Source organism: Condylura cristata, unplaced genomic scaffold (assembly GCF_000260355.1).
Source record: "Condylura cristata isolate star-nosed mole 26May11 unplaced genomic scaffold, ConCri1.0 scaffold00030, whole genome shotgun sequence".
Taxonomy (NCBI): domain Eukaryota; kingdom Metazoa; phylum Chordata; class Mammalia; order Eulipotyphla; family Talpidae; genus Condylura; species Condylura cristata.
The window spans coordinates 13,911,359-13,925,483 of NW_004567131.1; the positions used below are offsets into that span (position 1 = coordinate 13,911,359).

A 14,125-nucleotide genomic window follows, 5' to 3' on the forward strand; every position below is an offset into this window, starting at 1 on the left:
TGCATCACCAGGGAGGGCCCCATACTTATTTTTAATGCACAAAACTAAATAACAAAAATGGTATTTTTAGAGAAATAATTAAACATAGTAGAGTTTCATATATCACCTTTAACTTTGAACAGAGTGCCTGATTATTTGTGGCTTACTTAGGTTATTGACATAACATGGTATATGTGTTATAATTACTGTACCACTATTGATAATATTATTAACTAAGGTGCAATTTCATTAAGTTCTACTTTTTGCTAGATTATGGATTTTGACAAATATGTAATGACATGTATTGGATGATACTGTAATGACATATGTATCAGGATGATACTGTCATAGCAGTATCATTAGAATAGAGACAGTATCAATCAGAATAGCTGTCCTAGAAATCTCTACCTGGAATCCTGGCCACCACTGATCTTTTTTACGGTTGATACAGTTTTGTTTTTTCTGGGCTATTTTGTCATTGGACTCAGATGTGTATACCCTGTAGTTAAGTTCCCTCTGTATCTTTTTGTTGTTTTATAGCTCATTTTTGCTGCTGTATAATATTCCCTTGTATGGATCTAACAGTTTCTTTATCCATTCATTCACATATTGAAAAACATCTTGGTTGCTTGCAGTTTTTGGCAATTAAGAATAAAGTGCTATATGGGACTATGGTGATGGCACACTGGTGACTCGGTAATGGGAGACCCATGGGGATTACAGTTGAGATGAAAAAAAAAAAGTACAAAATGATGTAAAAATAAACTATTATAAAGAAAAAAAAGAATAAAGTGCTATAAACATGTACAAGTTCTTGTATAATATTAAAGCCTCAGTTCAAGTGTCGGTTAGAAACATAACCGACAGATCATACTTTAAAACTATTTAGTCTTGGCCCTCCCTGGTGGCGCAGCCGGTTAAAGCGCAGCACTGAGAATCTGAAGCCACTTCCGCATGAGTTCGATTCCCGCCTGCCGCCTGCCCCCGGAGGAGACCACATGGCGAGCCAGACCTCTCCTGACCCGCCCGCTGCTCCCCTCAGAGTGTACTTCGTCGATCTGCCTGTTCTGCTCCCCACTCTGTCTCTGGTGAAGCCTCTCACCGCCCCTGAGCCTCTGGCCTGTACCCCAGTTCTGTATGAATAAATAAATAAATCTTAAAAAAAAAAACTATTTAGTCTTGTAGGAAATTGCCAAAACATCTTTCAAAGTAGTATATGTGTTGATTGATTTCTGGTTTCTCTGTTTCACTGATTTGTTTTTTTTTTTTTTCCCACTAGTATCACTGTCTTTATTAACAACTACAGTGAGTCTTGAAGTCAGGTAGTGTTATTCCTCCAATTTTTGACTTCAAAATTGTGTTGGTTTTTATGAGTTAGTCATTTCTGTATGAATACTGTCAGTTTATTGATGTCCTCAAAGTAACTTGCTGGGATCTTGGCTATAATTGCATTGACTCTGTAGATCAAGATGGCAATAATTTATATTTTAGTATTCATGAATATGGAGTCTCTCCATTTATTTAGACCTTGGATTTCATTCATCAGTTTTGTAGTTTTTCTCATAGATTGTATACATTTTTTTGCCAGGTTTATGAGAGTCTATATGTGGTAAAATAGCACTTTTTTAAGTGATCTGTGGTTTTTTACTTGAAACTCTAGTAGTTGACTTTTGTATTGATATGTGTTAACCTTGTGTTTTGCAACTTTATTTTTAGGTGGTTATTAGTTCTACGGGTTTTTTGTTTGTTTGGTTGTTTTTTGCTGATTCTGTGGTATTTTCTACATCAACTATCATGGTACTTTTGAGTATAGATGGCTTTATTTCTTCCCTCCCAATCTGTATACATTTTATTTTCTTGTGTTATTGCATCAGTTTCTAATTTTTTGTTTGTTTTTAAGATTTATTTATTTATGCTTATAGAACTTGGGTAAGTCAGAGTAATGGTGCGGGAGAGAGTTCACCAGAGACAGAGTGGGGAGCAGAACAGGCAGATACACTGAAATACACTGCTGATGGGAGCAGTGGGTGGGTCAGGAGAGGTCTGCCACGCCATGTAGGTCAGCTCCCTGGTGGGGGATTGAACTCCTGCTGCAGTGACTTCAGAGATCTTCATAATGCGGAGCTTTAACCCATTGCACCACCAGGGAGAGCCCCTTTTTGTTATGTTTGTAAATGTATACCCATTTATCAAGTTGAAGAAGGTATCTTACTAATTTCCTGAGGAGTTTTTATCCTGAATGGGCATTAGATATTGTCAAATGCTTTTTCTGAGATTGTTCATCATAGATATTTCTTCAACTTGTGCATTGGGTTATATTACTTGATTTTCAAATAGTGAACCAAACTTGCATACTTGGAATACTCGGTTGTACCGTGTAACTTTTTTAATACATTTTTTATTCAATTTCTTAATATTTTGTTGGATATTTTTGCTTCTATGTTCATGAGAGGTAGTCTCTGACTTTCATTTTTTATAATTTCTTGGTTTTGGTATTAGGGTAATGATGACCTCATAGGATCAGGAATTACCCCCTATGCTTATAATTCATCTTTTTTTTTTAATGCATTCAGATTTATGTAGGGACAACAATCAATTTCTGTAGGGAAATTGCCTCCAATCAGTTTTTCTTTCTTGGTTAATGAACACTGTCTACTCAGATCATTAAATTATCAAACCTTGGTCAAGTCAGGTCTTTCTTATTTTCCCTCCTATTTTAAGAATTTGTTCTTAAGTCTGGTCTCTTGATGCTTTGCCAGCACTTGGTCCATGTTCTTGCCTTCTCTAGAATCTAAAGCTACCCCTTTTTTGGTTTTCGTATCATTATTCCAGTATCATTTTGTGCTTTTCACTGCCATTCAAGACACAACACTGATTTGTGAGTTTATAAATATTCATCATTTCCCCATTGTCTAAAAAGTAATAGGTAAATTGATTAGCCCAACCTACATATCCAGCTTCAGAGCTATGTCCAGTTCCTGGGAATGTCTTCCTTAGGCCATCCTTTATGCATACATTTACTAATGCTTCAAATTACCTGGAGAGTTTAATCAGTAAAGGACTTTCTGTTGTGGAACAAATATGGACAAAAAAATGGAGGTGGGAATAGACCATGTGTTAATGTCATTCTGATTTCAGAGGAAGGTTTGTGGTAGAGGTAGATCAAATAAAACAAGGCCTTAAACATATATATATATATATAAATACATTTTCCCACAAGAGTAAAAAATGAGGTGGCCATGCTCACAGAAATGAGTAAATGAGTAAATGTTAAATTACTATAAATGTTTCTTTATGGATTTGGGGGGGGGGGTTTCCCAGAAAATCATAACTCATTTTTTAAAAATTTTATTCTCAGGATCCAAGTTCGAAATATGGCAACTTTGAAAGACAGTAAGTACTTTGTGTCGTATGTGAATTAAGAAAAACTAAATTTTGACTAAAAAATTGCCTTTAAAAGTATCTTACTTTAGCCCATATTATTATTTTGTTAAAATTGATCATGTTATGTTGTATATAGTTTTGAGATTTGTTTTGATTCTGTTTGTAAGATAATAACAACTAGAAATAAATAAATATACATACACACATACATATAAAGCTAGAAAATATACATAATTTTTTGGAATATTTAAATAAGACTTTCAATACCATTTAATGTTTTAAATGTATAATATCTGTTCTTCTGTGTTTCCATTCTGCTGTCCTGTCTAAATAGCAGCTAGGTTTGTCCTTTCTTAAATACTTGTTCTAGTATAAAGTCTAGTATAGTATCCTGCTGCTAATTGTTGTCCTAAGTGCTAATTATCCTATCTTGCAGTTTGGGGGAAGTTACACTGTAACTTCTTTATCTTAATACAGCATTATTTTTCAGTTACCAGAAGACTAAAGTCAATCAAAAACATTCAGAAATTTACTAAGTCTATGAAAATGGTAGCAGCAGCAAAATATGCCCGGGCAGAGCGGGAGCTGAAACCAGCACGTGTGTATGGAACAGGATCTTTGGGTAAGAGAAGAGTGTCATATATAAAGAACAATTAAACATAAAGAAAATTGCTATTAAAGACTTTGACTTGGTGCCTATGGTATTTTAAAAATTTAACATTTACTCATGTTTTCATAAACTATTACAGTTAGAATTTTGGGGAGTCCCTGCTTTATGGTTAAGAAAAACAGAAGCACCTTGAAATCAAGTAACTTGCCAACCCTGACATACCTATATGGCTTAGCATCTGTTGTATGAAACTTTGTCAACTTAGCAAATGTGCGGAACATTTTTCAGCACTATTTATTATACCATTTAAAGAACCTGGAAACAGTGTAATAGACTGAAATGCTTGATCTTACCTTGTTACTTTGTGATGTGATGTTGTAGGGACAGTAGGGTGAGGAAGGTAGCACCTGCATTGGAGAGTTGACTACGTGGATATGGATGTGACTCGTGAATACATGAGTGGAAGGCTTAGATACTACTGGAAAGAAAGCCAAATTTGCTTATTTCCTACTTAAATGTATGTTATCTATGTATTAATATAGGTAATAATCTTTGCAAACTGTGTATGCCCTAGTTTTTGTACTCGTCTTCGTCTCTATTATTTTAATACATATTTATATTAAAGAAAATTTTGTCTGAAAAAATGATAGAGCAGTAGGCTTCAGCGAAAGTGACTCTGCTTTAAAAATGCTATATGTGGTTTTATGTGACAGGCATAGCAGAAAATTGCTAAGTTAGGTTTTATCATTCCCTGTCAGTTCCAACCATTTGCTGTTGAATCTGTTTTCTCTGGGTAGTATTAAGCATGTAGGTGGCTCATAAATCATTCTCTATCCTAGTTATATGAAAAAGGAAAAGTAATTTCCCTAGTCAACTTTTCCGCTGATAGGAATTTACTATAATTTTGTCTTCCCCAAAAAGTCAGTAATTGTAAATTACTTCTTTTTGTTAAGAAACTGACTTAAGTTTCTTAGTAGTAAAGAAATGATATAATATTAAAAATTCAAGTCAAAACTTCTCAATGCTTCAAACTGAAAAAAATACTAAACTGGGCCTTCCACTGTGGCGCAGTGGCTTAGGACGCAGTACTGCAAGCTTACTGCAGCTACTTAAGTTCAAGTTTGATCTCAGGCCCACCCTGGAGGTGATCCACATGGTACAGCAGACCTTTCCTGTCTCACCCGCTGCTCCCCTCAGCAGTGTATTTCATCGATCTGCCTGTTCTGCTCCCCACTGTCTCTGGTGAAGCCTCCCACTGCCCCTGCACCTCCTCTGGCCTGTACCCCAGTTCTGTATGCATAAACAAATAAATCTTAAAAAAAAATACTAAACTGGTAGGTATTAAATGGCTAATAATTTTAAACACTTGAAATTTAAAACAAGTGTTTAAGTTTAATATATAAAAAAAGAATTAAAAAAAAAAATCTCTGCATTCTCCTGACATTTAGAATCAAGTATTTTTAGGGAGAGTGCTCACTTAACAGAATTTGAGAATCATTCTCCTATACTGAAAAAAAAAAGTTAGTAAGAATTTTGTTAAAATGTGCAAGTGTGGCATCTTTGAAGATGCACCTTCCAGCTACAGGGAACACATGCTTACTGAAGTGCATTCTTCATTTGCACACAGGCAACACTTCCCATGGGCTGCTCCTAGCCAGTAGAGAGTAGGCTGTTTCTGGGAGACTTGGGGCTCCCCGCCAGGTTTTCTGAACTTTCTTTGGACTGCATGGTAAACCAGGAAGCTGTCTTCCAACCTTTCTTCATCTCTCCTTCCCTTGAGGCAGACTTGTATTGTGCTATGATGATTCTTCAGTGTCTTCCTGTTTTCTTTCATAGATATTTGCCCAGTAAAATCCCTGTATGTTTAATCTTGTTTAATCCCTTTGTGGTGTCCTTGGAAAATTAGATCAACAAGGTAAAATTGTTCTAGTGGCATCCATTATTTTAATAGCAACAGTATTCACAAGAATTGGATATATTATTTATATGAGCATGTAAGTAAAGATTCACTTCCTATTTTTTTAGGTTGTGTACTGAAGATAAGTATGTTTAGAAATCTGAGATCTAGACAAATTGGTACCTCTGTAAATTGTGATCTCTTCACAAGTTTTTAAATTGTATTATAGATTTCTTTTGCACATTATTTAAGGTAAATAGGCCCATTAGGAACTTCTGTCATAGATTTAAGTCTTTATGATTTTCAGGCTGATTATAAATGGTGTAAGTATACAGACAGTTGTGACTCTAGTTGCCAGATGCCACCTAAACTTAAATGTACCATTTTAAAAAGTCATCACTTCTGTAAATTGGGGATTATACTGTATTTATTTGTGTTATAAAGTGTTCTTGCTTTTTTGCTTGTTTTTTAAAGCTCTGTATGAAAAAGCTGAAATTAAGGCACCTGAGAATAAGAAGAAACACCTCCTGATAGGTGTATCCTCAGACCGAGGGCTGTGCGGTGCTATTCATTCCTCAGTTGCTAAACAGATGAAAAATGAGGTGGCCAATCTGACAGCAGCTGGGAAAGAAGTTATGCTTGTTGGAATTGGTGATAAAATCAGAGGTATCCTTTACAGGTAATTTAAACACATACTGTTCATCTTTAAAAGTATACTGCAAGCATGTATAAAAGTTTTTTTGATAGTTAAGCAAAGTGTGATTTTTTAAATGACTCGGGTTTTTGGTTGTTTTATTTTTCAAGGATATATGAGAATATGTAGATTTCCCGATTTCTGCTTCTCTTGTGTTGCTTCATCCAAACTATAAACAGATTGAACAGGAGATATCAAAAGCTATTGACATTTTTAAAAATGAAAACTCTGAGGAGGTATGCCTAGAAATGTCAGAAGTGAACAGTAGTTAATTAGAAAGCAATAAATAAAGGCAAAGAGAAGTACAAGATAAAGTTCTTAGTAGGTGCTAAGGGAAAGAAATAATCATAACCGAGTATGATAAAATATAAAACAATTCAATGAACAATGCCCTACTCAACATCTTGATACAAAGTGATATTTTCCCCTTGTTCCCTTTTTTCTTAACCATTAAGCTATTTCATATGTTTTTTCTTTTTCTGTAGGACTCATTCTGACCAGTTTCTGGTGACGTTCAAAGAAGTGGGAAGGAAGCCCCCTACTTTTGGAGATGCATCGGTCATTGCCCTTGAATTATTAAATTCTGGATATGAATTTGATGAAGGGTCTATCATCTTTAATAGATTCAGGTAGGAAAAATTTAGAAATCAAAGCTTTTATGTTTATGTTAATATTTTTAAGTAAGAAATATCTACTTAATAGTTTAAAAAATTATATTTCAGTCCTACAAATAATACAGAATTGAAACTCCTAGAAGAGGGGGCGGGAGGATGGACGTGGGGACAGAGACTGAAGGGAGCCCAGTAGTCTAAGGTAAAGGACTGTCAGTGTTTCAGTGGTGGGTACCTGAGGAGGTATGAATTTAGTCCCCTAAATTATATATACATATATCTATCTATTTTTCTAAGATTTATTTACGCATACAGAACTAGGGTACAGGCCAGAGGTGCGGGGACCATGACAGGATTCACAGATGGTGTGGGGAACAGAATAGGAGGATTGACGAAGTACATTGCTGAGGAGAGCAGTGGACAAGACAGGAGAGGTCTGCCCGACCATGTGGGTCACCTCCCTGGCCGGAGATTGACCTCATGCTGCAGTGGCTACAGCCTGCTTCATGGTGCTACGCTTTAACCTATTGTACCACCAGGGAGGGCCCTACATATATATGTATTGTAAACCAGTAGTAATCTCAATTTAAAAATACATGAATAAATAAACAAAAAAGATGCTATTTTGAAATTTACATTTGCGTCTGTCATTTCTAGGTCTGTCATCTCCTATAAAACAGAAGAGAAGCCTATCTTTTCTCTTGATACTATTGCAAGTTCTGGTAAGTTTTTGTAGTTTTTTATAGTAGTTTTTTTTATAAATAAAGGAAAGATTTTTACATTTAGGAAAATAGTGTTTCTCAGAGTGGCCTATTTCAGATGTAACAAATGATGTTGAGGTATTTATATCACTCTGTATTAGTGACTTCCATAATATTTTAATGCATTCTTTGCTTGATAGTTGTTAACTTCATCTTTCATTAATTACACAGAGAAATACTTAAGAGCCGTAATTAGACAAGGATTGAAACCATAGCCAGATATTGACTTCCAGCCTATATGTGGGAGCTAGAGTAAAATGACTTGCTCATTGGACATTCTAGAAATAATATTCTGGAACTGATTCAGTTTTTCTAAAGGTATTTTCTCCTGTGGATTTCTTCTACCCTAATATGTATGCCTTTTTCCCACCTACCCCCAATTATTTTTTTATGCATACAAGTACATAGGCCAGAGATGTGGGGGTCAAGTGGTGAGAGGATTCAGCAGAGACAGAGTGGGGAATAGAATAGGTAGATTGACTGAAGTACACTGCTGAGGAGAGCAGTGGTCTGTGTATCATATGGGTGAGCTTCCTGGCCAGGGATAGAAGTTGTGCTGCCATGGCTGAGATTTATTCCCTTGCACCACCAGGAAGACCCAAAGAGGTACACCTTTTTACATTTCAGCATCTCAAGTTGGGGTGCTGTTTCTTCCAGCCAGCGATGTGTCATTTTTAATTAATTTAAAATTATTTTAATTGCTTTCTTAGTGATAACATATATATGGTTTATAACTCATTGTATCTTAAGTTTGATGAAATATAGTACTGTTTCACCATTTTACTCTAATAAAAAGATTTTGAGGTATGTTGCTAAATTTCTGCATCACTAAAATTCATATCTGTTTCTAATTTTCTCATTCTTTTATATTCTAAGAAAAGTTTTTGTGACTGACACATTCAGATTCTCCAAGTCAAAGGTGAAATTAGGGTTTCGAATTATAGTATACTAGTTTATATTCTCTAGTTAATTTCTTCATTGAAAAACATTCACTGACTTACTGGCTTAATGCACAGTACTTTTAGATGCCGTGCAGAGCATTTTATAAGTTGCTTTAAATGTTGGATTAACTTTATAATAAAAGATTTTTATACTAGTAAGCATTTTACATTGAATCAGTGCACTGTAGGACATCAAAGAAATGTTACGTGTCTTAACAGAGAGCATGAGTATCTACGATGACATTGATGCTGATGTACTGCAGAACTACCAAGAATATAATTTGGCCAACATCATCTACTATTCTCTAAAAGAATCCACCACAAGTGAGCAAAGTGCCAGGATGACAGCTATGGACAACGCCAGCAAGAATGCATGTAAGCACCATCTAGCCCTGACTCTGTTACTGGTTCTCTGATAGTTTTGACTAATTACTATCTCTTTCCTTCAGTTTTCTCATCTGAAAAAAATAGAAAAATAATGTCCTTTGCTTTAAAAGCAGTCTGTTAAGTAGCAGGCACTAAGTTTGCAAATACTTTAGTATTGCATTATAAAAATATCTTTATAAAGATTTTTGAGAGGCTTATTTATACCCAAGATGAAACAGCCTTATTTTTAGATTAAGCAACATAAGTCTATGAATACACAATGACCCTTTTCTAGTTTTAGATTTTGTTGTCTAATCTTTTTGCTTGCTTTGTAGCTGAGATGATTGACAAGTTGACTTTGACTTTCAATCGCACCCGCCAAGCTGTCATCACGAAAGAGTTGATTGAGATCATCTCTGGTGCTGCAGCTCTGTAAGTAATTGAAGACAGCCTTCAAAGCATTGTTTTCCGTGTCTTTTTTTTTTTTTTTTTTTTTTTTGCTAATTTAGCCATTGGATATTCAAAAGCTTTGTTTCATTTTGTCTATTGAACAGTGACCCATTGTTTAATCTTAGTAACTTTTCACTTAGGATAACTGGGATCTCTGGTTTATTCTAATTGTTTCAGCTGAAACATTCAAGCTTAGTTTTTTCTTAGAAATCATTGACTTGTTGGCTTTCACTTTTTAGAGCATTAGGGATGAGAATGTTGATGGTGTCATTTATAAATTTTTTCTTTGGAATTTAAAACATTATGAACTAAGCTTTCTAAGTTACAGGATTTGTTACCAATTATCTATGAATCAGCGAATAGTGAGAGGGTACAGAAATTTTTTTGTTATTAAATTTTTTGTGTCAGTACTATAAGTCAGTGTAGTGCTTTCCTTGAGAGAATTTCTTGGTTGTCTAGAAAAGTTAACATACGAGGGTTAATAGGTGAACATTCTACTCACAAAGGTATTAAATTGAACAGCCACTGTGTACAAGGTATAGTGGTGGGCACAGTGTCACAGAATGTGTCCTTTCTATCGGGGCATTTGTATTCTAACAGGGTAAGACAAATATGTAGATAATTGTGATGAAAGAGAAAATGCTTAATTAATAAGTTACTTTTGACTCTTTTTTTCACCTACTTATTTGCTATCGGGTTCTATAAGTTTTAACTTGTAAATATCCCGACTCTTAACCCTTTTTACTCCGCACTTAATGGAATTTTTGTAATTTCTCTTAGAAGTTAAAAAGGCTATCTTTAACATACCTTTTCAGTGCCATACTCAGACCTAGACACCGTAATTGTAGTTGTGACAGTGTTTGCTAAGCTCACATCTTAACAGGGAAGACAGACCTTATGTAAGATGTTGCAGTGGATCAGGAATCAGCACTAAATATGTTCTGGCTCTGAGAAAGCTTTTACATATTTAAAAGGTTATAAAAAAGACAATATGTGACCCACATATTTGGCTAAAATACTTTCTGAACCTTATATGACAATATTATGAGGAAAATAGTAGAATCTATTCTATATTACATAATCCTTGGGGGAAAAAACACAGCTGGCTTGATAATGTGTGATTCTTTTTTTTTTTTTTTTTTGGTCAAGCAGCACTCTCCAGTATAGTACTTTACCACTACAGTTTCTCACTTCCTTAAACTTCAGCCACATTGATCTACTTACAGTTCTACAAACACATCATGCTTTTCTCTCCTCCAAGGGGTGGTACATGCTATTGCCTGAATTGATATTCTTTTCTTCCTCATGCACTGTTGATTCTTTTTTCCACTGATACCTCTTCTGTCTGTCCTAACTAGCTGCCAGACTCCTTTCTTTTGGAAAGTCTTCCCTTACAGTTGGGATGGGGTACTCTGTTAGCATCCTGTTTCCCTTTATCAGCAGTTAACACCATTTTATTAGGAATTGCCCGTTGATTTGTTCATGTGGCTTGGAAGGGACTGTGTCCTGACTCAGTTGTGTGGCCCATCATTTGGCACACATTTCTTCAAATATTTTTTACATGAATGAATGATGTACCTTACGAAGTGGGGTGTTAGAAGAGGGAGAGACGTCACTTCTCATCTTTTTGGCTAACATCAGGTGTAGAAGAGGGAGAGATAATTTTTTATTGGGTATTTGAAAATGTGGGTCTATGTTTGGGAAAGGTTCATCACTTATATGGGATTTAGTGGGCCTTCAGTACTGTTTCTAAAAGGTAGAAACTGTAAAGGATGCCAAAAGACACAAAACTAACTGACACCATTCCATAAGTAGTTACTGGATTCTTCAACTTGGCCTTCCAAGCATGACTGTTACGACTAACCTGTCTCTCAGCCTGGTCACTAATGTTCTGTTAGGCCCTACGGTTTAGTGCAGTGATGAATGCTGCCACCACTTACTAACTTGATCTGCTTGATTAAGATACTCTTCTGTGATAGGGTTTTGTCATTGTTAACAAACTAATAAGGGATTAAACATGTACATTAGCCTCCTCACTATATGTCTTGCTGCTGATGCTAAACTGAGGTCCTCTTAGATGGTAAATATGAGGAGATCTAGAGGAAGAACCTACATTCTAAAAGTTCTGGCTGTATGAGATGGTTCAGAAAACCAAGGTTCTTTTTGTGCATTTGAGAAAGGAAAGCTGTGAGACGCTTCTACAGACTTGAGGACCAATGGGGAAAACCTGAGTAAATTTAAGAAAATCAAGGGAAATAAAGCAAGAGAAATTGGGGTGTACAAAGTGAAAGTTTTTAAAAATTAAAATAATAGGAAATTACTGAATCTTCACTTTCTAGAAAGTAATTTAAATCCTTTACAAAAATTAGCTGCGCAATCCAAGGTTGGGTTGCTTATATGAATGGACTTGGATTCTCTGTAACCTATTAGTTATTCTGTTTAGTGGTTTAAGTTAAGCTTTCAGAAAAAAGTAAATTTTGTAATCTTTCATAATCTTGCCTACAAGTGCATGAACATGGTTTTAGTACATCTAACCAGATTGAAGTGAGTAACCTTTTAATATCATTGAACCTACCATAAGAGAATATTTTTATTGACTATACGGGATTGTTAAGGTAATGAATGATGCAATGGATGCAGTGAACATTTTTGGTTGGAAATTCTACATGATTAACTAGCATGTATTGCTTTTTGACGGGTTTGTTTTTGTTTGTCTTTTCTTCTAATATAATAACCAGGGATTAATGAAAATCAAGTATCAACCCCAGATAAGAGGTAAAGTGGTCATATTTCACATTCTCCCCAAATCCCTTTAGAAAAGAAACCTAGTCAGATATAATTGGAGCTAATTTAAAAAGTCGTGTTGATTCTCTAATTTAGATTGCTGGACCCATTTATAGTGGCAATCAGCTTGGGAGCATATGGTGAATGCTAGGGGCCTTGTTAGTGTTTTAGATTCTGGGGATAGTTTGTCTCGTGGGACTCCTCCCCTAACTCCCCTAGTACAGGGTACCCAGACCAAATTGGAGAACCACTAGTGTAGCATAACATTTTGCTGTGTAGTTAATTCCTTAAACACCATTTAAATATGTATTATCTCTTGACATTATATTTTTTCCTAAAAAAAAAAGTTTTTAACTTGTTCTATACTTTGTTTTTCAGGTAAAGAAGGAAATTCCAGCCAACTGATTTTTGGTTTTAGTTTACTGCTATCCTTGTGAGAAGAAGTTAATTTCTCAATTATCTGAATTAAGGACAGCAAAATATTTGTAAATTATCTTACAATAAACAACTTAACAATACGAAATTCAGTCTTTTTTTTTTAATATATGAACAACAGTTTTCAAAATGCAGTGTTATAAACTTAAAAATACTAACGTACTACTCTTCAATGTTTGGTTTTTCAGTAAGACTGCCTTAAAAGTAGTCTTTTTGGATCCTTGGAGAAGGAAGAGGAGACGAGCTACCACTTAAGCACTTGTATATTTCTCCTTCAAAGAACAGCAAAATGAAGTAAAAATGTTAGTGGAGTCATTTACTGTTTTTCATATGTTAAAAATATAAAGTTCATTCTCAGTGAACAGTTTCATATTTATTTCTCTCCACTTTAAAAAACCAGTAGCTAGGGCCCTCCCTGGTGGCTCAAGAGGTTGAAGCAAAGCACTGTGAGGCTATCTGCAGCTGCTGCAGCACGAGTTCAATCCCTGGCTAGGAGGGTGGCCTACCTGGCATGGCAGGCCTATACTGGCTCAACCCCCTGCTCCTTTCAGTAATGTATTTCAGTAGATCTGCTTGTTCTGCTCCTTATTCTATCTTTGGTGAATCTTCTCACCCTCTGCACATCGGGCTTGTGCCAGATTATTTATATGCATAAATAAATAAATCTTTAAAAAAAAACAAAACAGTAGCTAGATAAATTTATTTACATAGAATTATTACAACTGTGTTACTTTACCAAACTATATTGCTAAAAACAAGTTTAACAGTGATTAATATAAAAATTGATTAGCAAGCATAAACCTAGAAAGAGCAAAATGTATATATGAAGGTGGCAGGGGAAGAAACTGAAACTTCCCTGAAGTTATAAGTCATTCATGTATGGGTCTGTGAATAATGCTGTGAGAAACAGCTGGCCACAGTAAGGCATCAGGTGGAGTATAGTGTGAACAAAGTCCAAGACACCCTTTAGGAATATTCGGGCGCTGCTCAGCTTTATGTTGTGCACCTAACACATCTCCAGTTTGCAGGATAGCACAGCACTTCGGTGAGTGAATTGTGTTTTAGACTATAGAATTAGAAAAATTTAAGCTTGTACTCAACATTAGAACATTGAAAATGTCAAACTGACCATGGCTGACTCGGGTTCAAGAGAGTACATGGGAGCGATGCCCTGGGGTTACAACTCTTCAGGTATTCTAGAGCATGGTTGTTC

General features: G+C 35.4%; 1 protein-coding gene across 1 annotated transcript in view; it reads left to right on the top strand.

Annotated features, from left to right (window-relative positions):
• Positions 1 to 13,000, top strand: part of ATP5C1 (ATP synthase, H+ transporting, mitochondrial F1 complex, gamma polypeptide 1) — a 20,602-nt gene extending 7,602 nt beyond the window's left edge. Inside the window, exons 2-10 of the mRNA XM_004691232.2 lie at positions 3,338 to 3,372; positions 3,854 to 3,985; positions 6,345 to 6,549; positions 7,050 to 7,193; positions 7,833 to 7,897; positions 9,097 to 9,252; positions 9,579 to 9,675; positions 12,432 to 12,468; positions 12,856 to 13,000. Of these exons, the coding sequence (XP_004691289.1) occupies positions 3,338 to 3,372; positions 3,854 to 3,985; positions 6,345 to 6,549; positions 7,050 to 7,193; positions 7,833 to 7,897; positions 9,097 to 9,252; positions 9,579 to 9,675; positions 12,432 to 12,438 (841 nt within the window). The 3' untranslated portion in view covers positions 12,439 to 12,468; positions 12,856 to 13,000. The remainder of the gene's footprint in view (positions 1 to 3,337; positions 3,373 to 3,853; positions 3,986 to 6,344; positions 6,550 to 7,049; positions 7,194 to 7,832; positions 7,898 to 9,096; positions 9,253 to 9,578; positions 9,676 to 12,431; positions 12,469 to 12,855) is intronic.
• The last annotated feature ends 1,125 nt before the right edge of the window (positions 13,001 to 14,125 follow it).